The sequence below is a fragment of the Nuphar pumila genome, chromosome 16, assembly GCF_984573655.1.
Source record: "Nuphar pumila chromosome 16, dmNupPumi1.hap1.1, whole genome shotgun sequence".
NCBI lineage: Eukaryota > Viridiplantae > Streptophyta > Magnoliopsida > Nymphaeales > Nymphaeaceae > Nuphar > Nuphar pumila.
This window is the reverse complement of record NC_143264.1, coordinates 80,446,299-80,472,445: the sequence shown is the minus strand read 5'-3', so window position 1 is coordinate 80,472,445 and position 26,147 is coordinate 80,446,299. Positions and strand designations below refer to the sequence as shown.

Sequence of the window (26,147 nt, the reverse complement as noted above, 5' to 3'; positions counted from 1 at the left end):
TGGGGTTTTACATCGGAATTCGAATCCAAGTCCCCAACCCAATCCTAATCTGTTTGGTATTCGGAATCTAATTGTGTAAAAAGTACATCTGATTAGCCATTTCAAACCAGTTAGATCCCGATTAATACTACCCTTTTCCATTCTAATCCGAATCAGGTATCCAATTAGGTTGGATTCATTCAAGCCTACACACGAACTGAATCCGTTTACCCTATGGTCTTTCAGAGCATGTTTGATGGCTTGTCCAGGGTTGTACAAAATGAACAAAAAAAAACGGAACAGAGCATTGGTTCTTTCAGTTCTGTAACATTTGTTTGAACCGTACTCAAATGCTATGTTTCAATTGTCCGTTGTTTGATGATGATATGCGAACAACTTGGACAGTCAAGAATAATGGGCCAAATTACTTCATTTTGGATCGTGTAACTCGATCCACCTACCATTTTACATGTTCTAACAAATTTATTATGGTTATTTGTCCGAATATGGATCCAATTATGAAATTATATCTAAAATCATAATTTTTTGCTATGAATATAGATTTTTGCCCCAAATATAATTTTTTGCCTCCAATATAGACTTTGAATGACATTTTTGCCATAAATACGGATTTTGCTCCGAATAAGAATCAAATTGTATTTCTGTAAATTATGTGAATTAGGCACCATATAGAGACAAATCCAAGAGCTTCCAGACACTTTGATCCTCAATAACCATGGGATGCAGAATTCAACACCAGAAAAGAAAAAAAGAAAAAAAAAGAAGCAAAAAACAACACAATGGCCTTCCAAAAATATCAGATCGTTTCACAGAAGAGTAACAAATCCTGAAGATATCATGAACCGTGCAAGTTTAAAATGAAGGATTATGAAATGAATAATTTTCATTAATCAGATGAAGGATAAAATCTATACAGTTGGCCATGATCAACTTCTCAATAACTTGGGATCAAATAAGTTGGTATAACTTCTCAATAAGGATAAACAACATGCAGGACGAGCACCTTAGAATCTGAAATCCCCCCAGTAGCACCAATGGCTAAATCAAAGATCTTGAATCTCCTCTCACGGCAACCTGCCCTTGGCCACTTGAGATCATCTGCAGCGCCTTCACATGGGCAAAAACTACCACCAGACACCACAATATAGGCCTTCTTTCCAACTGCTGATCTAAATTTCTAAGGAAGACGTGCCAATGCTCTCACTTCATTGACAGAATGAGCATAGAACAGGGCATCTATTTTCTGAGGATACATAGCAACCCACTGGGTTATGTAACCAGTTGAGAGAGCACGCCACCATTGATCATCAAGGACTTGGACTATATCTTTAAAAATTACAATGGTCTCAGAAATATAAGCAAGTCTGTGTTCACTATCTCCCCATGTCTCCTTGTCTTTAGAATCAACTGGTAAGACAAATGAGCCTATATTCTTGTACTTTTGGAGTTGGTAGCTGCAAGATTGAAACACAAACAATACGTGAACTGAGTAGCTATTGAACACACATCATGGCCAAATTGAAAAACAGATACAAAAGGTTAAAATATAATTGTTTTTACAGATAAAGCTATAGTTTTTTAACTTCAGATGAATTTAAAGCACAAAGACAGGCTCAGGGTTGAGAAGAATCCCTGCAGGGGCAAGAATGTAATGGAGTCATGTAGTTTATGAATCTGAATTGGTAGAACATAAAATGCATAATATGTGTTAAGAGGTACAATTGCTACTTTATAGAGTATGTGCAATTGAATATAAGTTGAAATCAACATTTACATTTAGTAATTCAACCACAGTTTGAAAATCAAATTTTATACATTGACATACAAGTTAAAGATTGATTAAAGTCAGCCTCATACCTGAGATGAAGTTCTTCACCAGTCATGAAAGTGAAGGGTGTTTCAATAAACAGAGTCTTCACAAGATCGGAAGACAGAAACCATGAGCTAGACAAAAAATCCACCCGAACAATCCGGTCCATAGTGATTCCGTAAGCTGGATCTGGCAAATAAAGTCCAGCTTCCTTGGAACGGAACTTTCTGTAACTGGGAAATGTGTAATCCTTCTGTCTGAAAGGCAATATCCTCCCAATACTGCCCAGAACAGAATTTTTATACTTATTTGTTCCTGCAACGTGTGACAAAATCTCGAGCAACTTCTTGCTCGGAATCATGTCATCATCAAGAATAAATTTGGTCTATAGTTTGGGGTGGTTTGGTTTTTTTGGGGGGTTTAGAGAGAGAAGGGTCGATGGTGGTGGCCAGAGATAGAGGGCTCGGCTGAGAGATAGGGGGGGAGATCGGGAGCCTGGATTGAGGTGGCCGACGATGGTGGTGGTGCGAGATAGAGGGCACAAAGAGGGGGGAGGTCGAACGAAAATTACATGGAACGATGGTTGCATAATGCGTCTTTCGAGCGTGCTCGAAGAGCACCGACAACGGCATCTCCTCCATCTTCGGTTCCCCATTATACTGCCGAAGGGACGCCCCTCTTGGGGCCGGAGGCGGTGGTGCCACCACCCACCGCTCCAGTGGAGCCCTTGCACAGATAGAGCACACAAAGAGAGAGACGGATCGACGGGTGTGGCGGGCCCGTCGATGCATTTTTTTGTTCCCTCCGTTCATGTTCGTTTTGTAACAAGGGGGAGGTGGAACGAAAATTACATACAATTATGGACGCAGCGGACGTGCGGAACGCCGTCCGCCGCGTCCAACGTTTGTTGAAAATCACTGTTCCCAGCGAGATTTCCGTCTGAATCTCGCTGAGAACAGCGTGTCAAACACACCCTCATGTCCTTGGGATATCCTTGTCCCAGCATCCAACACCAGCGATGATGTATCTGCAAAGGAGGGACGGTTTAAATTAACTCTAGTTTTACTCTCCTTGGTAGCGGATAAGAGAGAGAGAGAGAGAGAGAGAGAGAGAGAGAGAGAGAGAGAGAGAGAGAGAGAATGGCGTTATCATGGCACTCTGCCTCGTGGCTTCAGAGGAGTTTGAGTGGTGGGAATTTCTCTCAGAAGACGGAAGAGAAGAGGAATGTGAAGGGCTACACGATGTTGGTATTAGCTCAGAAGAAGGCTAAGAAAACCCGTAAGGTACAACTTCAACAAAATCTCTTCTTCTTCTTGTTTTTCCGAATCTCACTAAAATATGGGATTTTTTTCTTTATTTTTTCTTTTGTGGGTATGCTTGAAAATGTAGGTAATCCTGAAGGAGGACGTCCCTCAGGTGGGGAAGAAGGGGGAATTGCTCGAAGTAAGAACTGGTTACTTCAGAAATTACCTGTTCCCACTTGGCAAGGCCCAAATTGTAACACCCATCTTCCTCAAGTGAGTGCCTTCCCTGTTTTCATTCTTTTTAGAGCATTACAAATGTTGGATGCCTGTTTCTTTTTTTACAATAGGATATCTGGTATTGTTTGCTCAATGGAAAGAAGCAATATGTTTAGTGACTACCACCCAGTCCCTCTTTGTGTGTGTTGGATATTAAGCTGCCCCCAGTACTCATTTGATTGATGTAGACCACCAAAGACTTGAAAAGAGGCAGTTAGAGATGACATGGAAGATTGTAAAGTGACAGAAGTTGTGGCTCTAGATAGACAGGAATGGAGAATTAGTACTCGGTTAAGCCGGCCCCGTGTAGTTGGGATAAGGCTTGATGATGATGATGAGGCGTTGGTTTTTTGTTTCTCTACTAGTTCATGCCAAGACTATCTCAAACGTTATTGTTTGCCCTTGCTCCTTTACCAGAGCCAGTCCCAAGCTTCATCTTGTATGCTCATTTTCTACGTTAAATGATGCAAAGAGAAAGGTTAAACAAGCAATCGAAAGAAATACATGGGCTCAAAGAAAGTTGCAATGTGGCTACGGAGATCCAAAGGATTTTACCATTAGTTGTTCAAACACCAATGAGGAGTAAAGAGAGTTGAAGGACGAGGACTATAATTCAGCTCATCATAGAATACACCATGAAATATGAGATTTTTTTTATATAATAGGCAATCCGCTAAATTTGAAACCGACCCCTTGGTTATGAGAGTGTGGCCTTACCATCCAGCTATCTCATTCAATATAACCAGCTAAAGTAAATTTTACCTGCCTTGGTTTCTAAGCAGTATAAGATACCTTACTTGCTAATGCGAATTGTCTTCTACTCACCTACACCTAATTGTACAGAAGCATTACTTGGTCATTGAACACATCCATTTTAATTACAATTTTGCAACTAGAGAAGATAAAATAACAAATGACTGTCTTTTCATGTATCTGCTTGAGCCCATCAAATCCCATTTGATTGTCCACCTTATGTGCTATGATTCTCAATCATTCTGTCTGTATTATTTTTGGAGGATCTATAACATTAGGATATGGAAAAAGTGGAAGCTATAGCTCTCACCGAGATGCAAGAATGTAAAAGTTAACCTTTTAAAGTTGGTTTGCCACCTTAGTACTGAACCCAGTGGTTGCATGTGATCAACTTTGCAATTCTGGGCTTTAAGCTCAAATTTCATTAGCTTAATTTAGTTGCTGTGTTCATCCTCTTTGCTCTGGCCATGTTGTTGATAAAGTGAAGTTGATTAACCATAAAACCTGGTTGATGTGTTAAACAAGATGGGTAACTCAGAAGCCACTTGGGATTTATGAAAAGATTCCAGCCCAGGAGAACAGGCTTGGCTAGCCAAGTTAGGGAATTTCCATGCTCAATTGCAGACATGAGTTGAACTTTGGCAACCTCGTTTTCAACTCAGGCTCGTGAGACATTCTATTTGAATTTGATTCTTCTGGCCTCTCTTTACTTTATAACATCAAACATTTGAACATACATTTAGGGCACGGGTGAAATCCCCCCCAAGGTAAAACTTTTTGTTTTTTAGTGTGGTTCACAGTTCACACACACCATCAAACACATCATAACTTCCCCCTTGTTTGGTGCCACTTTTGGGAAGATAATCTCTTCAAAAATGGGGGTAAAAAAAGTCTCGTGGGGAACCATGCGACTTTTTCCCCAGGGTAAGTTTCTCCTTTAAGGAGAAATTTACGCCTTCCGTCAAACACACTCTTAGTTATTTATTTGTTTGTTCACTTGATTAGCTTGAGCTTGACCTTGACCTCATGACAAGCTCGAGCCTGAACTCTATCTGTAACGACCCCAACTCATACCCAAGAAAAAGTGTAGATTTTTTTCTTTTAAATCAATTGCGGAAATCTTTCTAGAAACCCGGGGCCTTTACAGTTCCATTCCCAACTGGATAATTCAACCAACCATAAGGGATCTTACACCCCATCTTTCAATCCAAACCCAAACGAAATCAACTTTATTAATTAAGAAATGATAGAGTCATGAGACAAATAAATAAGAACATCAGAGTGCAAAAAGGAAAATAAAAAAAGAAAGAGCTCTGCTGTCCATAGAAGTCTGTCAAACAGTCATGTGATCCTCTCATAGCTCCTCTCATGAGCAAGTCACCTTACTGGGCATCTGAGGCTGCGAAAAACACCAAAAGTAGGGTGTCAGAATCTAAGGAATTTTGCGTACGAATCCCTCTAATAAAACAAATGAGCATAAAGAATACATATAGGATTCATGCAATAATTAAGAGGGATGCTACTATAACACTTTTCATAATTTCATAAGGAGTAAAGACATTCATCATGCAATATGATGCAATATCATAAAATTCAACCATGCATCATAAATAAGGAATACAAATAAATATGCATGATCTAATGCATAACAGGAAAATGCATGATGTCAGTGCACATGCATGAATAAATTATTATCTTTATTAAGTTTCCTTATTATATGCATGTCCCTATTAAGATGCACACAATTTAAGTTTCTCTTTTTATTATAATTGCTTGCGGATACACCAAATGAGTAAGAATTCCTGAGGTTAAGTAGGGTTTCTAGGGTAATTTAGCACACAAGTTGTATTTTATTACTGAGTTTCAAACTTAGCCCTCGACCGAAACAACGTTTGAAACATTAATGTCGGGATACCAGAGACCACCCATCCACACGTGCCATTTTTCTTGGTATACTAAAACAATAGTTGTGTTTATACACCACCTCTAGGCAAAGTGGTGAAAACTCCCTAAAACTGTGGCCAGGAGAAAGAACTTCAATATCGGGTTCAGGGACAACAATAATGCACACAGAGTTTTTGTATCCTTTCGGTTTTACCAAAACTACAACTTCAAGAGTCTCATAATCCCGCCGAGACATTTCAGAATGTACATTACACTGTTTTTTTTCTTTATATTATTATTAATAGTTGTTTCATTAATTTGCAATTCGGCATGCCAAATTAATATTACAAATTCGTATTTTCAAATGCGAGGCTCATCACGGGACTCCAGCTCGTAGAAAAATGCAGAATAGTGCAATATAGAGAAAAATGTCAAATGTGATTTTTGTGATGTATAAAAACAAGTAAAGAGCAATCCAAGCTCAGGGCTCACCTGGCCCGCGATGATCCATTGATCATCGATATATCATATGCAAAAATCGTAACAACCATGCTATAAATGCAATGATGTCAACATGTTTTTAAGATGACACTCATATACATCGAATAACAATGTGCATGTATTAAATATAACATTCATATGCATGTGTCCACGCTATTCATGTGCAAGTGTTTATGAAGTCATGCCCACACATGTTTTTATTCATGAATCATCTTAATCAGAAATGTGTGGACATTCATGCCAACACACATCAATTTCCTTGCATGAACGTACACTTGAAATAAACTTTATGACAGCCTATTGCTAAACCATGTTACATCAAATCAAAGCATAAGAAGAATTCCATTCATTAGCATGTATAAGGATAAGTCAACCACAGTTAGCGAAATCTGGAAACTAATCATATGACTGAGCACATTCTTTTTATGTGTACACGTGCACTTGGAACCACTTGAAATAGCATATTGCTAATGCATATTGTATCAAATCCAAGCATATGAAACAAAACCCCATTCTGTTGTACGCACAAAGCCAATTTTAATTTAATTAACAAATCTGAAAATAAAATAAAAATGCATAACTGAATACACAAATTTTTTTTGTCATAGACCCTGCCTAGCTGAGCCCACTCGGTTAGGCCAAGCAGGCTCGACAGGCCTGGCAAGCCGGGCCTGTCTGTGTTGTTGGCCGGGTCCGGCCAGCATGGCCAGCCGAGCTGAGCTCGGCTGGTTTGCTGTCTAGACCGCTGGCCCGAGTTATATATATATATATATATATATATATATATATATATATTCTTGTAACCACTTGCTGCCCAGCCGAGCACTACTCAACTGGGCCCGGCCACTCAGTCAGGCCTGACGAGGCCGAGCCAAGGTGGGACGGGTTTGGCCTAGCTTGACCAACCGAACTGGGTTCGGTTGGTCTACTGACCAAACCCTAACTGAGTCACCAAAAAAAAAAAGGGCGAGGCCTTCAGAAAAATATAAGGGCATATATATATATATATATATATATAAACCCCTTTGCTTTATATATATGTTCATTTTGAAAGGGAACAAAACAAGGTAAGTATTAACATGCAGAGGCACACATGTATATAGTTTTAATGATGCCTGCACAATGCATATCCAGATTGGGGCTGCATAAACTTCTATTACTCACAGGTGCCTGAATATGCATACTTTCATTCGGTTATGTATGCATGTACAGAAAATAGAACATGAACATGCATTCATTTTCAAGAATACCTGTATATATAAATTTATAATCAGGTTCTCACAAATATGCCGATTCATATTTAAGAGTACAAGTATACGCAGATTTATAATCAGGTTAGCTTGAACATGATACATGTTTAAGAGTACACGTATATGCATATTTATGATCAGATTCACACGAACATGCGCTCATATTTAAGAATACAAGTATATGCAGATTTATAATCAGGTTTACAATTCTATGGCATGCTTTCATGCATCTAACAGTCCATAACATGGACCTTCCATGAAAAATGATTTTTCATCAAAAGTAAACTTCAAAAGAACACTTATAAAAATTCTGTTTTAGCATATATAGAAATTTATTCTTTGAAATGACGATTAAAACAAAAAACAAGTCCATGGACCATGTATTTTAGAGTAGACATAAATATCTACTCTTATTCCCATAGATTTCCATCAAAATCATGCATGAAAACCTATCTAAATTCAGTTTCTCACTTGCTTTAAGAGAGGAGACTTGTACCTTGAATAAACAATAAAAAAAAATAAGGGTGGAGGGTTGGAGCAGACCTCCTCCTCCTCTTCTTCCTCCCCTTTCTCTTTTCTTTCTTTCTTTTTTCCTTCTCTCTCTTTCTTTCTTTCCTCTTTTTTTTTCTTAAATAGACAAGAGAGGGGGTGACCCCCCCCCCTTCTCCAGTCCTCTCTAGATGGGCTGGAGAAGGAGGGTTTCCTCTTTTGAGGAAACTCTCTTTCCCTTTCTAAATTTTTTCAACACTCTTATTTTGTAACGACCCCAACTCATACCCCTTGAAAATGCAGATTTTTTTTTAAACCATTGCGGAAGTCTTCCCAGAAACCCGGGGCCTTTACAGTTCTACTCTCTATTAGATAAAACAACCAACCATATTAGAGCTTACAATTATCATCCATACCAAACCAAACATTTATTGAAATAATAAGTGATAAGTCTCGAGACAATTGCAATAATGAAGAATTCAAAGTGCAATAACAACTAAATGAAACAAAAATAAAATAAAAGAAGATTGAGCCACGCTGTTCATCTGTGATATGTCTAGCAAGTGCGTGACACACGAAATTCTGCGTACAGATTTCTCTAATAAAATAAATGAGCATAAAGAACACAAATACAATTTCATGCAATAATTCAGAGGAATGCAATTATGACAATTACATAATTTAATTAAACATTTATACACATCTAAAACATTTATTAAGCATGAAGAACATAAATCAATAACAGGGATTACAATTTAAGTAAGCAGTATATTTAACATGCATTAGAACTTAAACATTATGCATCCACCCACATGTAACAATTAAGGGAACAAATAAAAGATGCATGCCCTAATGCATAGCAGGAATATGCATGATTTATGTGCAATGCATGAATACTTTATTATCTTTTATTAAAGCCTTCATTTCCATATGCATGTCCTATTAAATGCATACAATTTAAATTCCTCTTTTTAATTATCGTTGTCCGCGGATACACCAAGCGGGTACAATTTTCTCGAGGTCAAGTTAGGTTCTCAGGATAGCTTAATACACAAGTTGTATTTTATTACTGGGTTTCAAACTTAGCCCTCGATCGAAACACTTTCGGAATATTAGACCTCCACATCTAATGTCGGGGACACTAGGGACACTCGACGCCCACAAGTGTCACTTCCTTGGTATACCAAAACAACAGCTGTGTCGAATACACCATCCCTAGGTCAAGTGGCGAGCTCTCTCTAAAACCGTGGCCAGGAGAAAAAACCTCAATATCGGGTTCAGGGGTCAAAGTAAAACACACAGAGTTTTTATATCCTCGTGGTCCCCCAAAACCGAACCTCTAAGATGCCCATTCTTCCGATGGGAGATCTCAGTTTATACATTACACTGTTCCTTTTTTATTATCTTTTATTTCAATGCCAATTATTAAGTTTTACAATTCAACATGAAAAAACAAAGGCAAAAGCTCGCATTTACCCCTGCGAGAACCATCACGGGACTCCCGCTAGTGGAAACACATAAAACAACGCAATATAGTGAAATCAAAATGAATGTGATTTTTGCAATGCAATTAAAAGTAAATAAAGAGCGAATCAAAGCTCAAGGCTCTCCAAGCCTACGATGATTCATTTCGATCATCGATGCACCATATGCAAAAATCATAACAATAAGCAATTTATGCAACGATACCAACATGATTCCAAATGCACATTCATTCATACCAATTTAATAATATGCATGAGCTACCACAGTCATATGCATGTGTTCACCTTCTATGTAAAATTACTTTCATGAAATCACTTAACACACATGCATTCATTCATGATTCATAAGTACATGAGAACATTTATGCAGGATTGTACATACCAAACACACATCGATTTCATGTATGCACATGCACTTGAAACCAATCCATAAATGCACGATAATTAAACATGTCCCATAAATATAGGCATATGAAACTTTTCATTCATAACATGTGTTAACATCCACACACATGAACATAACCCGGATCTAGAAATTGAATTTTAGGACTGCACACATTCATATCATGTATGCACCTGTACCAAAACAAACTTTGCAATAACATGTTAACAAGCATGCATTCATGTCCAATATGCTAAATTCAAACTAAAGCAAAACTCCATTCATCAGATTAAGTTCACATGACTAGGCTCGTTCTTTTTAAATGTACACGAGCACTTGGAATCACTTGAGATAGTATATTGCTAATGCATATCGTATCAATTCCAAGCATATGAAACCTGACCCCATTTTTTTTTACACAACAGGACAACTTTAATTTGATTAACAAGTCTGAAAAAAAGTAAAAGGCATAACTGAATACCTAGATTTTTTTTTTGAAGAAGGTTTACACCCACCCAGCCGACTGCCAGTCGGCTAAGGCTCGGCTCCAGCACAGGCACAAAACATTTAAAACAGAATTCTTTTCAGAAATAACTATACATGTATCATGCAAGGTTCCATAACACACTGTAATTATTCTCAAGGTTGCACATACAAGTTTTTACAGATTTAAGGCTTAAATATGCAGAGATAAAACATGGTTGCATTCACATATGACAGTATCCAAAACAAATCATATGCACGTTCATAAGTCTAACAGAATCACTAAGCCACTTGTGTATGCTTATTCCACAATGCATATGTATTCAATGTTTTCAGCAAGCACATCATTACACATTTTTTTTCCTATAATCCGGATCTTTTTTTTTTTGTAAACGTAGGTTTTACATATTTTGACTTTTTTTTTCAAAGTTTCCAATTTGCTTTAGAATTCTTTCTAAAACTTTCTTTAGCCCTCTAAGGCATGTACACAGACTCTTTTAAGAAGTCCTAATCATTCATATAATTAAAATTCGAAATTGATAAAAATTAATTAATTAATTATTTAATAATTAATCAAATAATTTTAAAATTCCAAAGTTAGTTTAATTACTTTAGGAGTCTTTTTAACTCCATCTAACTTTAATTTAAAGCTTTAAACTGAATTTAAAGCTAGATTTTCATTGGACATTAATTTGGATCTGGATCCAAAATCTAAATCCATATCCAAAACGAAATTGGATTATGATCTGGATCAAATCTAGATTAACATGGGTCTTGGATAAGGTCCAAATCCATATTAATTCAGATCATAAGCATTGGATCCGGTCCAATCCAAACTATCAAACTGCTCCTTTTTCGAAAAAACTCAATTTTTGAGCCAACCTAAACTCAAATTCGGAAAAGTAACATATCGTTGCGCTCGACATTCCGAGACACATCCAACAGTATATTACATGAATATAAATTTTGAATTTTGCTCGAAATTAACCTGAATTTCGCTTGAATTTAAAGGTAAAAAAAAAACTCATTCTGATGTTTCGATTGGCTCGTCTTGACTTAGCTGATGAGACCTGGGCCAAGCCCAAACTCAAAAGCATCGGTTTAAGATCAAGGTTCAAACAATTTTTCCTCCAGACTTAGCCAAATTTTTGAAAAAACCCAGAAAATAACTAAGTATGAAAATACGTGATATTACACTATCAGGCCTTGAACTGAACAACCCAACCTTTAACAGCTAAAACTCATATCATCCTTAACCCTATCCATCCTGTGTTACCGCACATGTTATTTACATGTACTCTAGCATGAACATTCACTTGCGACAGTTATAGTACCCGTGTCACTTCCATTTTCCAAGGCTAACAATTGAATCTCAAGTTGAGTTGTGAATTTTTATCCATTAAAAAGGTAATGGATGATACTGTTTATGATCCTCTATTGGTTTATATGATTTTAATGTTTTTAAGGGGGGTGGGGGTGGAAGGGGTTATCTGCAGTTGGTACCATCCAAAGATAAAGACTTATATTCAAGGAATGAACACACATATTAGAAAATTATGCATGAGCATGGGTCTTATCTGTTTCCTATGGTATGATATGTTTAGGTGCTGGATTTTAACAACTAGCAATCTTTTGTTGTTTCTTTATCAATTATTCCAGGGAAATGAAACTAGAGGAGGAGAGAATTGAAGCTGAGAAGAGGCGGGTAAGCGATTGAAATTTATATCATCATTTCTCTTGTGTATCATTCTTTGTTCTGTATTCACTTGTTCAATGTATCTTTGCTTAGCAAACATTTCCCACTGAACTGGCCTGTATTGGTAATTGGTATCTGATTTGGATGTGTTTAGCTGATTATTCCTGAATTATTTGATTAATGGCCTGCCTGCAGACCATTAACCATATAGAAACTGCATGGATATAGATGATGTTAACAACATCAGTTCAGATCTTAGTATCAATTTGTGAGTTTTTTTATTTTATGTATAAATTATTGAATCAAGATTATTGAGTAAGTTGTCGACAAAACTATGTCACTTTAAAAATGCTAACAGGAATGTTGTTTGTGTAATGAAACCTTAAGTGCACAAGAGAGAGGCCACTCCCAACCACACAAATGTAAAGCCACTAATGGGCAAGATACAACTAGCCAACTAAGGGCTATTCACAATGCTCACAAAGAGGAACAAAAATCATAAAATTAATGATTTTGGTATTGATAAAATGACCTCTAAAGCATTAACATGAAAGGGGCTAACAACCCCTATTTATACAATAAATGGACCAAGGGGAGGTTCCCATAGAGTCGTTGGGACCTCCTCAACAGTTAAGTCACATGGACTCGGCTAGGGAGGAGCCGCACCCGAGTCGACACGCCCCGACACGGGTGCGGCTTTGGACACGGCCCGGACTCGGTCAACGCCGAGTCGGACTCGGTCAACGAGTCGAGGCTGAGTCTGTCCTTGTTTTGGACTCAGTCAACGTTGACTGAGTCCAAAAATGTCCGTTTTAATTTTTAAAATACATTTTGGATCCGGGTCGGGTCTGGACCCGACCCAGATCCAAATTTCATCTACAGCCGAACCCTAAAAGGGGTTTATCGACAGGGGGAGGGGCTTACCCTCTCGATTTTGCCTCTCCCCTCCAGCCCCTGCAGCTTTCTCCTACACCCACGCCGGCGATCCAGACTCCAGCGACGGTACACACAGGTGCCAGCCACCGTCTCCCCCTCCGTCAACACTCAACAGGTATGTCAACCCTCCTGCACCCTCTGCTCGCAGCCTCCCTCCTTGCACCCTCTGCTCGCAGAAGAGGGGCTCGGCCCCTCTCTGTGCCTCCTATTCACAAAGGAGGGGGCTTGGCCCCTCCTCGTTTCGCTTATGTCCGGCAAGCCCTCCCCCCCCCCCCCCCTGCACCCTCTGCTCGCAGAAGAGGGGCTCGGTCCCTCCCTGTGCCTCCGATTCACAGAGGAGGGGCTCAGCCCCTCCTTGTTTCCCTTTTATCGCAGGGGTAAGAAGTAGGAGTGGGGGAAGGAGGGGGCTCGGCTGACAGGCCAAGCCTTGCCCCGCCGGACAGAAGCCCCTCCTCGTTTCCCTTTTGTTCGGCAGGGGTAAGAAGGAGGAGTGGGGAAATTTACAATCTTTATGTGTTAATTTATTGTTATATATATATAGCCGAGTCCCCGTGTCCAAATTTTTTGGAATTGCGCCGCACCCGCACCCATGTGACATAGCCCAACAGTCATATTTATGACCATTGGGATGAGGTCCCAACGACTCTATGGTTTAATGACCATAGAGTCGTTGGTCTTTTAATTAAAGAAAAGAGAAAAATAAATAAAAGTAAAGAAAAGAAAAGAAAAATTACAAAACAGTCCCTAGTGGATTCTTCTAATACCAAGAGGTAAAAAGACAAATATACCCCTAACTACAAAAACTATATATTATATATATATTTTTAATATCCTCCCTCAAACTTACAGTGAGATCATCGAAAGTTTGTTAAGGAGAAAAATAAAATGAGGTGTAGGAAGAGCTTTGGTGAAAAAATTAGTAAATTGGTACTTCGATGTGACGTATGATAATTCAGTAGTTCCTTTCAGATACTCATCACTTGCGTAATAACAGTCTATCTCAATGTGTTTTGTTCTTTTATGGAAGATGTAGTTACCTGCAATGTAGATTGCAGTTTTGTTGTCACAACACATTTTCAAAGATTTGGAGATGAAAACTCTCATGTCCTGAAGAAGAGTCCATAGCCCATACAAGTTTTATTATTGTCTTAGCCATGACTCGATATTCTGCTTCTGTTGAAGACAATGAGACCTTCAACTAGGGATGGCAGTGGACCGGGGGAAAGCGGGGCCCCGCCTCGCCCGTTTGGACAGGGGATGAAGGGTATGAAGGCGGGGACAAAGGTTAAAATCCATCCCCGTTCGGGGATGGAGGCAGGGATGGACGTACACTTTTCCCTGCCCCGCCTCGCCCCGTTTGAACCGGGGATGAAGGGTATGAAACGGGGATGGAGGCAGGGACGAAGGTTAAAATTCATTCCCGTTCGAGGATGGATGAACACTTTTCCCTGCCCCGCCCCGTCCCCGACCTGACCCGTCCCCACCACTTTTCCCCGCAATATCCCCGCCCCGCCTCATCCCCGTTTGAACCGGGGATGGAGGACATGAAACGGGGATGAAGGCGGGGGTGGAGGTTAAAATCCATCCCCGCCGGGGATGGAGGCAGGGATGGAGGTTCTAATCTTGAGGCGGGGCGGGGGTGGAGACCTTGTCCCCCGCCCCGCCCCACTCCCATCCCTACCTTCGACTATTACTTGCACCTCCAAGAAATTAAGAAATCCTCTAAGAAAACACAAAACCACTTGTTGAGATTCTACCATTTGGATTACCACCCGAGTCAACATCAAAAGTAGTTAAATCTAATGATGATGAGGAAGATAAAAAAAGTCATTTTGAGATTGTATTTTTAATATAGCGAATAATCTATGTCACATGGGTGCGGGCGTGGGTGCGGGTGCGGGTGCGGGGATTCGGCACTTCCAAAAAACCCGGGTGCGGGGGTGCGGCAGGGGCAAGAATGTAATATATATATATATATAAAGAGGGTCGGGGAATAGTTTTTTTTTTTTATTTTGCAGCTGTCAGCTGCTGTCAGCAACTGACAGACAGCTGCTGTCAGCAGCTGACAGACTGTCAGCATAAATTTTTTTAAAAAAAAATTCGAGAAGCCCATTTGGGCAATTTTTTTTTTTTTTAAAAAAATGGACCTTAATGATCCTGGGTGCAGTCAACGCACCCAGGATCGGGTTGACCGCACCCGGTGCCGCACCCGCACCCGCACCCGCACCCGCGTCGAGTCGCGTCGATGCGGGTGCGGCACCCTCCTAGACGAATCCCTGTGACATAGCAAATAATCCTTATAATTACTCTCATGTATACTGTGGTAGGAGCATGCTGAAACTGACTTGTTGCATGAACTGCATAAGCGATATCAGGTCAGGTGATAGAAAGGTAGATGAGTGATCCAATCAATTGGTGATAATGAGTAGGATCCAAGTCTTAATTTAACATTTATGACTTCTAGGGTCTCCACCTTCTTTTGATAAGAGATTCCTGACTTAGCACATATATTAGCAACCAATTTAATTTGGGAGAGGATATATCCTCTGTATGAGTAGGTAACCTCAATTCTTAAAAAATATCTCAAAAATCTCATGTCAGACATATCAAATTTTTTCTTTAAAACAAATTTAATTTTAATAACTCCTTTGTCATTTCTTGTAATGATCATGTTATCAACATACAATAGAAGTATCACAATGTTAGTACCTGTTTTCTTGACAAAGAGAGTAGTGTCAGTATAACAAGAAATAAATTTCAAATCAATCAAAACATGACTAAATTTATCATGCCAAGTCTTAGGTGTTTGTTTAAGACCATACAAGGCCTTTTTTAGTTTTAGAGTTTTACCATTAATATCAAGTAAACTTTCTCACAAAGTTCTCTATTTAAAAAGACATTTTTAACATCTAGTTGACAAATTGACCATTTTTGGATAATGGCAATAGCTGTTAAGGTGCATACACTAATCATCCTAGCGATGGGAGCAAAGGTTTTTTCGTAATCTTACTCCATATTATTGAGTGTACCCTTTGGCAACCAACCTTGCTTTATACCTTTCTAGGGATCTGTCGCTTTTGGTCTTGACTTTAAATACACACCTGCATCCTATAGGTTTCTTACATAGAGGAAGATAAACTATTTTCCAAGTATTGGCTTTCCTAAGGGCATCAAGATCCATTTTCATTGCTTCAATCCAATAGGGATATTTTTTTGCATCTTTATAATGGGATGATTTATGATAAAAGTGAAGAGTTATTAAATATTTTCTAAAGTTGAGAGAAAAAGAATCATAAGATAATCCACTAGGAGCATTAGACATTCGATTAAATCTCCTAAGTTGGGATTCTTCTAAGGGTATATTTTGAGAGAACGTGTCAAGAGCACATGGTTGATCACTTTGTTCACGCCGGATAAACATTCATATTTTCAATTGGTCTTTCATTTTGACGGCATACTTCATCAACAACCGAATGTTCATTACTAGAAGCATCATTTAAACAAAGATCAAAAACATCATTAGAGTCAAGTTGGATAGACTCATCAAGTCTTGGTAAGAGATCAAATAAAAATGTATAGTCAATTTCTTTAGTTTCTTTATTATCAAATTCATTTTCATTTTTTAAGAAGGTAACATCTTTAGAAACATAAAGTTTGTTGTTCTTTGGGTCGAAACAACGCTACCTTTTTTTATTTTTCCTATATCCCAAGAAAACACATTCAATAGCTTTTGAAGATAGTTTATCATTTTTATAAGTACATAGCACTTGCACCCAAAGATTCTTAATCTTTTAAAATCGAGTCATTTTGAAAAGTTTTTTTAAATGGGGAGACATTTTGCAAAGAAGACGGAGGTATTTTATTTATTAAGTTGAAGTTAACATGGCTTCGGTCCAATATTCTTTTGGAATGTCCTTAGAAATGAAAAGAGCCCTAACAGTTTCTATTATATGTTTATGCTTTTTTTCTGCTAAGCCATTTTGTTGGGGAATTTTAGGGCAAGACTTTTGATGACAAATGCCATGTTGTTTCAAATAATTTTGAAAATCATGACATATATTCGCCTCCCGAATCGGACCTAAGGATAAATATGTTATTATGAAATTAATTTTTAATCATTATATGGAATTCCTTAAAAAATGAAAACACATCATATTTAAAATTTAGAAAGTAAATCCATATATATCTAGTGAAGTCATCAACAAAAATAACATAATAGGAGTAACCTCCTTTCAATATGACCGATAAAGGACCTCATACATCTCAATGCACTAATTCAAAAGGACGAGTATAAATGAAATTTCATTGAGGAAAAGGAATTGCTTTCATTTTTAAAAAAATGTAATCTTTACAAGATATATCCTTTACATTACAAATATTTTCCAAAAAAAGAAAGAGATACATCTTTGAAAAACTAGGATGCCTAAGTATTTTATGTTAAGTATCAATATTTTTGTCTTGAACATAATTACAAAATGACTTAGGTGGAAGAGATAAAAAATCCATGAAGTAAAGATCGCTTCTCCTATGGCTTTGCCCAATCAGCTTCCTTGACTAGAGATCCTGCACGATGCAATATTTTGACGAGAAAGAGACTTTGCATCCATGGTCGAAAATTTGAAAAACGAAAAAAAGATTTGAATTCAATTTTGGAACAACTCTTATTTTTGAAACATTAATTTTTTGAGAAATTTTTGTATCAATAGTTCGCATGTTATTTATTTTTAAAGAGGTTCCATCGGTGGTTGAGACATAAGATGAAATATAAATAGTACAAACTTCGGAAAGAACATTTTCATGAGGGGTCATATGAAAGGAAGCACTCGAGTCAATAATCCAGATACTTAGAGGAGATGACAATGATACAATGGCGGCACCCAAAGTAGGAGATGATTTGAATAATTATTGTAGTGTCGCCGATATTTGACTAAGACTGTCTTTAATATTTCCTCTATTCTTGCTAGATTCTTCCTTATTCGGTGTGGTTTCTATAACGGAAGCGACTTTGCCCTTAAGCTCCTTAAGCTTTGAGAAAACTGGTTTAATATGTTCCGGTTCATTACAAAAATGACAAATAGCACTCTTCCTATATCCACTATTATAGTTATTTTATCTTACAAAATGAGGGACCTATAAGCCCTTACATTTAAACCAAACTTAGTAACTGTCAAAACATCTTCACCTTTAGTAGTGATGGCAACAACGTAAGCTCTGATACCAAATGATGTGGACTCGGTAAGCACTGATCCACGATCCAAGATCCAAACGGATCTCAACACACACGAAAGCTTTTTTCAAGGGGATAAGTCCGAACATGACTCTGGGAAATAGGGTTCTTGGGACTCGTGCACTCTGTTTCAACAAAGGCGGTCCAAAGGAAAATCGTGTGCGACTCACACACCTTTCCAACGAATCTAAAATTACCGGATTCAGATCTGAACTGTCTGATTCACGGACTTGGAATTGGGACAGGCAGACAGGTCTGCGACAGACTTTCCAGGCTCGGCGGACAGTCTTTTTGAGGGGGGTATCAACCCTTCAAACAGCGAAGTTTGCGAAAACTCCCAACGGACGAGTTGAAGGTCAGATCGAGACCTTTTCAAAAAGCTATGGTTCAGAATTTTTGGGCAATCCTATGGGTGTCTTCAGATTTTTTAAGTTTCTGGTCTGTTAGGTTTCAACTGTTGTAACCCACGACAGAAGATTCTATGGGGCCACATGAATCACCCTGGATTCAGGCACTCAGATGAGGGTTTTGGAAGAAACTCCAAACTTCACTAATGTGCAGACAAATGTTAGCTAACCAGACCAATTTTTAGTTTTAGAAATCATGCAGTAAAACTCCAAATATTCGAAAATCAAAACAACCTATGTAGGATTCTACAACAGTTAATTTGCATGCCCAGTTTACAGCAGGTGTAGAAAGATCAACTGTTTCGAACTACTTACAGGATGATTTGGAAAAATTTGTAAACATGAAAGTTATAGAACTTCGTCTTAACTTTCCACAGGATCAAACGGATCCAATTTTCAAGGAGGGGATTGTGAGAAATTCTGAAAATACGGAACGCTGTCTGGAGTGTTTTGGACTGGGCAGGGATTGACAAACCCTATATGTCCGACAGTTTGTTAGGGATTTTCAAGGACCCTGCGGGCCGAATCAGGCCAGGACTTCAACAACAAAGTTGGAGGTCTGTGTCTTGGCTTTTCAGAAAGCTTAAGAACACCAGAATCTGACCCGTATCCAGGCAGATACGGTCGATTCTTTGGAGTCGTCTCAGACAACTCAGGAACCGAGAGACCCATTTCTTGGCAGAAACCGAACTAAAATAAACCACAAGATGCATAACACTAAAATGAATTTCAGAAGCTCTCAGTAACATAAAAACTTCAGAACTTTCATTCAATACACATTGACAAACTATTTGCAGGATACAAATATCAGAAACATCAAGATCGAAGCACAAAACAAGAGAGATCAAGGTATGCAAACACAGTTCCGTAAAGAAGATGGTGCGGCTGTGCAACAGCCAACACCAACACCAACACCAACACCAACACCAGCTCGTGGAAGATGGGAAGTGCAGAGCCCTCCAGTCGTGGACGTGACTTCTGCAGCAACTCGGCCAATGTGACCTTCCCCAAACGAACCTCCAAACATACACCAAGCTCCAACTCGAGTTTTCCTTTCACCTTCTTCATTGATGTCGTCAGCAGGCAACTTGTCCGGGACTTTAGCGGCTTAACCAAGCTGAATCAAGCCAAATGGTAAACAATAAACTTGTAGAGCAAGATCTTAGCTTTCCAACAAGCTAAAGATCATGCAATTTGGACCAGTATCTAGGGAGATACGGTCAAAATACAGGGGTTGTGTTCACCCTTCAAACAATCTCTTCTCATCTCTCATCACCATTTCGAATTTCTTTCAAAGTTAGACAAAAGACCCCTCACTAATTTTTCTGCTGGAATTTAAGGGGCACAAAGAGAGAAAGTTCTCTCATTGGCCACGTGAGAGGCAGCCTCCCTTGAGGCCAATGAGGGCAACCTCTCTTGAGGCCAATGAGAGAGCTTAATTCAAACAAGTTCTAGGTCTCATTGCACCTCAAGTTGGCCCAATGGCACAACACCCTTTTGAATTAATTGGATCAGCTGGGCGGCACCTTAATCACGCCCAATGAGGATGGGTTGATGTGGCTGGTCAAGGGAAGCTTGAATATCATTGACCCAAGTCCATATTGGTCCAGCTCTAGGGCACCAGTATAGATCCAAGTGGTGGTAATGGATTTTGTTACAAGATCCAATACTCAAACTGGATCTTTACACACATATTACTTCAGATCCAATATCAAAATTGTAAAAAATAAAAATAAAACTACCCAATTACCCTGCACACCCTCTAGTGCTACAAAAAGATCATACAGGACACTAGAACTATCCAGATCCATAGAATCCGACACCTAAAAAAAAACATATTTAATACGATTCCTTAATATGACAAAATGGAATCGAAAAACAAAATTATAATCTCTGTGAAGATAAATGCAAAATATCTCAGAATTTGAAATGTGATATTCAACATGGATTTGCATTGGCAGAGATCCAATTGGACCCAAATAGTCCTGCACGATTGGATCTACCATGGATCACATCCTTGATCAGATCTTGAGAATTGGATTTGGATCCATTTCGTCTTCAAAGCTCAGATCTTCAGGATGCTCTGCATCAAGTAGTCATGCTAAGACGAGTTTCTTCTTGGCATACCTCGGCAAAAGCGTCTTTAATAGGCATGGCCGAAGTCCTATAAAGAAGAGAGGACCTCACTTGTTCAAATTCCAGTCTTAGACCATGAAAGAATTGAAAGAAGTGTTTTTTCTCAATTTGCTCTCTTCTAAGTTTTATATCTTGAGGAGCCACCCATTTTTGCTCAAGAAGTGCTAATTCGTCCTAAAGAGAAGACAAAACATTAAAACAATCATGGACATTCATGTCCCCTTATTTAGTGGTTCTAATCTTATCTTGACAAAAATATTGTTTTGCATGATCTTTTTGGGTATACATACCCTTAAGAAAGAACCAGAACCATGCTTCATTGGCTTTTTAAACTTAGAAATGTTGGCACATATTTTTATTTCAACATTAGCATGGTTGTTTTTTCAATCTTCTACCTTAAATTAATGCTCATGGATACCCTTAGTGCGATCATCTCATTTAAGGGATTTTTTAACACCTTCTTCGACTTTGGTGAGCTTCAAAGATGATTAAGGAGTAGTGCCCATCACAAATCCTTAAAGTTTCTTGCCTTTAAGGTGATTTTCTATTGTTGAAGCCCACATCATGTAGTTGGATCCATTGAGTTTGAAGGAGATCTTAACTTTTGATTCATGCTCCATGACGAACAATAAGAAAAGTAGATAGAGAATAAGAGAGAGAGCAAAAGAAATTTTATCACAAAGATACGATCTTTGATCATAATGAATAAAGCCTCCAAAATCAAGAGAACTCAAAGGACTCTAATACCATGCAATGAAACCTTAAGTGCACAAGAGAGATGCCACAGAGGGCTAGGAAGAGTGCACAACCACACAAATGCAAAGCCACTAATGGGCAAGATACAAAGAGTCAACTAAGTGTTATTCACAATGCTCACAAAGAGGAACTCGAATCATAAAAAATAATGATTTTGTTATTGATAAAATGCTCTCTAAAGCATTAACTTGAAAGGGCCTAACAACCATAGTGATAAAAGTTAAAAATGGCAAAATATTGTTTTTCAAAAACTCGCAAGAATTTGAAAATTTTTCATAAATCTCACACTTTTTCGGCAAAATCTCAGCAATAAAAAATAAATTTAAAATATAAAAAATATTTTTTATAAGAAAATATTAATAAGAATTATTTAAAAATAAAAACATGGTTTTTTCACGATAAATAGCCGTCTAAAACATAAATATAGCGTTTAAATCGCCGTATTTATATTTTTTCACAAATCTCTCGATATTTTGAAAATCTTTCAAGAAATTGCCATTTGAAACTTTAAGGCAAAAAATCTCGCGATATTTGTCACTATGCTAAAACCCCGTATTTATACAAGAAATGGACCAAGGGGAGGTTCCCATAGAGTGGTTGGGACATCCCCAACGACTCTATGGTTTAATGACCATGGTCTTTTAATTAAAGAAAAGAGAAAAGTAAATAAAAGTAAATAAAAGAAAAGGAAAATTACAAGACAGTCCCTAGTGGACTGTTCTAATACCAAGAGGTAAAACGACAGATATACCCCTGACTACAAAAACTCTCTCTCTCTCTCTCTCTCTATATATATATATATATATATATATATATATATATATATATATATATTTTAACAGTTTGGTCATGATTGCTGATTTTACATGATCATGGAGCTCGCAACCTAGTTTTATCAAGTTGTGACTCAATTCTCAATTGAAAATATTGTAGGTTATGGTGCTCATTCTTAATATTATCTTCAATCCTCGTCAAAGACAAATCTTCCATTAATAATGGCAACCATCATAATTCACAGTCACAGGTCTGCCACTTGGACACTTTCAAGAGGTGTGATAGATATATCATCTTATGTATGTCTAATTTAGGTGATGTCCAACACAGTAGACATGAAAACATAGTCTTCCAACTGTTTTCCAATAATTCATGTAATAAACACTTGGTGGGGACCAAGGGAAGATATGTAAGGGATATCCCTTATGTGTGTCGTTCTTGCACAATGAAGGGACCATACACATGTTCTAAGGTTTTAGTTTTCTTGAGTTGTCGAAGACATTTTGTTTTGATTTGATTTTGCATACTTTTTATCATGTGGTTTGTACTTTACTGGGATTCTGGATAATTTGAATAAAACAATTCAATTTTCACATCTTTAAGACATTGTTTGGCAAATAGTCTTGGTCTAAGAAAAGTCATTTATCACTTAACAGGTAATTTTGTGTAACATTCCATTATGGGTTTCTGAGTGCTAATAGTGCTTGAACTTTAGGAAACACACTACTAAATCTAGAGAGGAATATGCTACCTAGTCGTGATCTGTCATTTTTCTAGGTCAAAGAAGAGGCAGAGCAACTTGCCCTAGTATTTGAGACTGTTGGAGCTTTCAAGGTGAAGCGAAAAGGTGGAAAAGGGAAGCAGATCTTCGGCTCGTAAGTCACAACAATATAACTTCTCTGTTTCAATATGGAACACAGTTTTAGCATCTGGTCTTTGCCAGTTGATTAAGATTTATCTTAATGTGCTTCATTTAAAACATACTCTACTTTGCAGGGTTACTCCGCAAGATGTTGTGGACATAATCAAAGCACAGCTGCAGAGGTATATGCATGTCATTCCGGATCCTTATATTGTATAGATCAGTGGACTCATATACTTCTCTTCATAGGGATGTCGATAAGCGCATTGTCACTATTCCTGAGATTCGCGAAGTTGGTGAGTACATTGCAGAGCTTAAGCTTCATCCAGAGGTCACTGCTCGGGTAAGGCTGAACATATATGCCAACTAGCAAAATCTATGAATTCGTATAGAAGCTGCAGTGCCAAGATGAACTATCAGAAGCAGGCAGCTTGTGAACAATCTACGTCAGCTTTCCTATGAAGGCCTTGGTGCTAAGTAGCCAAGACCATACCAAGCTCTGCAAACGTTCAGAAGTGGATAAGGGAAACAGTTTATTCTTTTGAAGGGACAAACTTTCTCGCTGATGAAGAGTTACTGAGACGAGTATGACCATCAAAATTTGTCCATCGTTTACTTTTTCTTCTTTCTTGTGAGGGTTGTTTTACTGTACTTTTGTTATTTCTTATAAATAGAACAGCTTATTTGATATACTTGTGTCTAGTAGGTCTAATTATGTAAATGACTTGTCTTACTGTTTTACATTGGGTTGTTGGTATGATTTGGATAGTGGGATGGCACCATTATTTTTATGACTTTGCAGTTGGAATATATGGAATCATTCCCCCACTATAACTGACAGAATTTTGATGCCAATATTGGCTGGTTAGTCTTTGTAGCCACCAATAAGCTCTAAAGATCAAAATCATTAATAAGATTAAATTGTTAAATAGAACAGATGAAGCAACCAACTACTGGAAAATTCCTCCAAATTTGATCTTGTACCACATAAATTGACTCTTTAATCATAAACTGTTTTTCTCAGAACATCAGAGGTCGGTAGCAAATCAAGGTACTCACACTCAACTCATTGAAAAGTATGCTCGTTTGAGCTCCACAAATATGCCCGTGAGTGGAGCTCCAACCTAGAACCCAGCCTCGACGCAAGCTCAAGCAACGATATGCTCAACTTTGCTCTGCTTAATAAGTCAGGGGTTGTTCAAGTCATGATTTTTGTTTTGTTTTTTGTTTTTCATAGCCAAGCTGGTGAGCTGTGGTGGGTAGTCGATCCTCAGTTAAAGGTAGTGCAGCTTCCTGCCAGTTCAGCCATCATGTTCAACCTATCAATGCGATGAAAATGAGTTGGATCCAGGATGGAGGTTTTGCAATTTTTAGCTGTTTTGAATTCTATTCGGATCCGATTCTCCCTGTATTTAGGTGTTCTGAATCCAACCCATTTGTGTCCTATCATGTAAGAGGCGGAGATTTGTAGGTAGAGCTGGATGGCTCAGCTCGTAAAGTGCTCGTTTTAACTCTTAAAATAGGCTCAGCAAGCTGAATATGAACAATAGGCATTCGGCTCAGCTTGACTCTTATAAGCTCGTTGGGTAGTAAGAAATATTTTAGATATATTTTACATGTTTTTTGTAATCCTATTTATTCGAGCTCTAAAACAATGTATTTTTTTAATAAACAAGTCAGCTCGTTTAACTAAGGATGAGCTTGAACTCCCCTTGGCTCACCACAAGAATGAGCCAAGCTTGAATACCTCAAGCTCAGCTCATTCAACTCCTTTACCAGCCATATGTAGGCAATTGGACTTCCATGCTTGACAAAATTGAACTTTTTTAACATTAAAAAGCTTACATCAGTGCTACAAATCTCACTCTTGGGATTCATTTGGTTCGATCACATGAGATTCAATTCTTAATACACTTTAAAAAGTGAGTCTCATTTGAACGGTACCTCAAAAACAATAAAATATGTATTATGAAAAGTGAATTGACACATAAAGCAAAAGTGATTTAAATAGTGAATATCATTTGTGTGTGATTCACTTACTGGTGAGGTCATGAGATTCTCAAAGCCAATATCTTTTGAACAATATTTTCACTTTTAAAAAACACAACAAATTGTACCCTTAGAAAAACCTCGGCACAAGAATCTCACAATATTTCGAAAACTATTGTTTGTTTGAGAAAAAAATTCAAAATTATAGGCATGTACAAAATATGTAAAATATATATAACAAATGAAGAATATGAACCAATAATGGTTTCAAAACAAATTAAGTAGGTCCCATTTAGGATGTCGGGGTCAGATGTAACCCGATATCTGACCCAAATCCGAATCCAATTAGTTAGATTCAGTAGGCAAATCTAGATCCCATTAAAAAATGAGTTCGGATTTGGTATTAATTTTGCATTGAAATTTGAATCCCAGTCCAATTAAAATCCAAATCCAACTAAGATCCGAATCAGATTAATTGTAAATATCAGGTTTTAGACTAGGCGGTTCCAGATTCGATTTTATATATTTTTTTCATGCAACTCCGAATCTGAATCTGATTAAGTTTGATCCAATTAAATCAGATTCAGTAATGAATCCGACCCGTTGAGATCCCTAATCGCATTTGTTACACATGTTGGACTCATTGGATCCAAGAAGTATATGAACCCAGGTCTGATTTATGAAATTTCCAAGCCGACCCAGTTGGAACCCAAGGCATAAATTTTTTTTTACCATGTCTGGTGTATGGATATCTATATCTTGACCCGAATCAGTCTCTGCTTATGCTAGGTCTGTCAGAACCGGTCCC

The 26,147-nt window shown here is 38.0% G+C and overlaps 1 protein-coding gene across 1 annotated transcript; it reads left to right on the top strand.

Moving 5' to 3' along the window:
* The first annotated feature begins 2,773 nt into the window (after nt 1–2,773).
* On the top strand, nt 2,774–24,181 carry LOC149813803 (large ribosomal subunit protein bL9c-like). Its single transcript, XM_089991749.1, has 6 exons — nt 2,774–3,093; nt 3,200–3,327; nt 12,216–12,261; nt 23,266–23,363; nt 23,485–23,532; nt 23,600–24,181. The coding sequence occupies exons 1-6, from the start codon at nt 2,950–2,952 to the stop codon at nt 23,718–23,720; spliced, it is 585 nt and encodes a 194-aa protein (XP_089847875.1). The 5' UTR covers nt 2,774–2,949; the 3' UTR covers nt 23,721–24,181.
* The last annotated feature ends 1,966 nt before the right edge of the window (nt 24,182–26,147 follow it).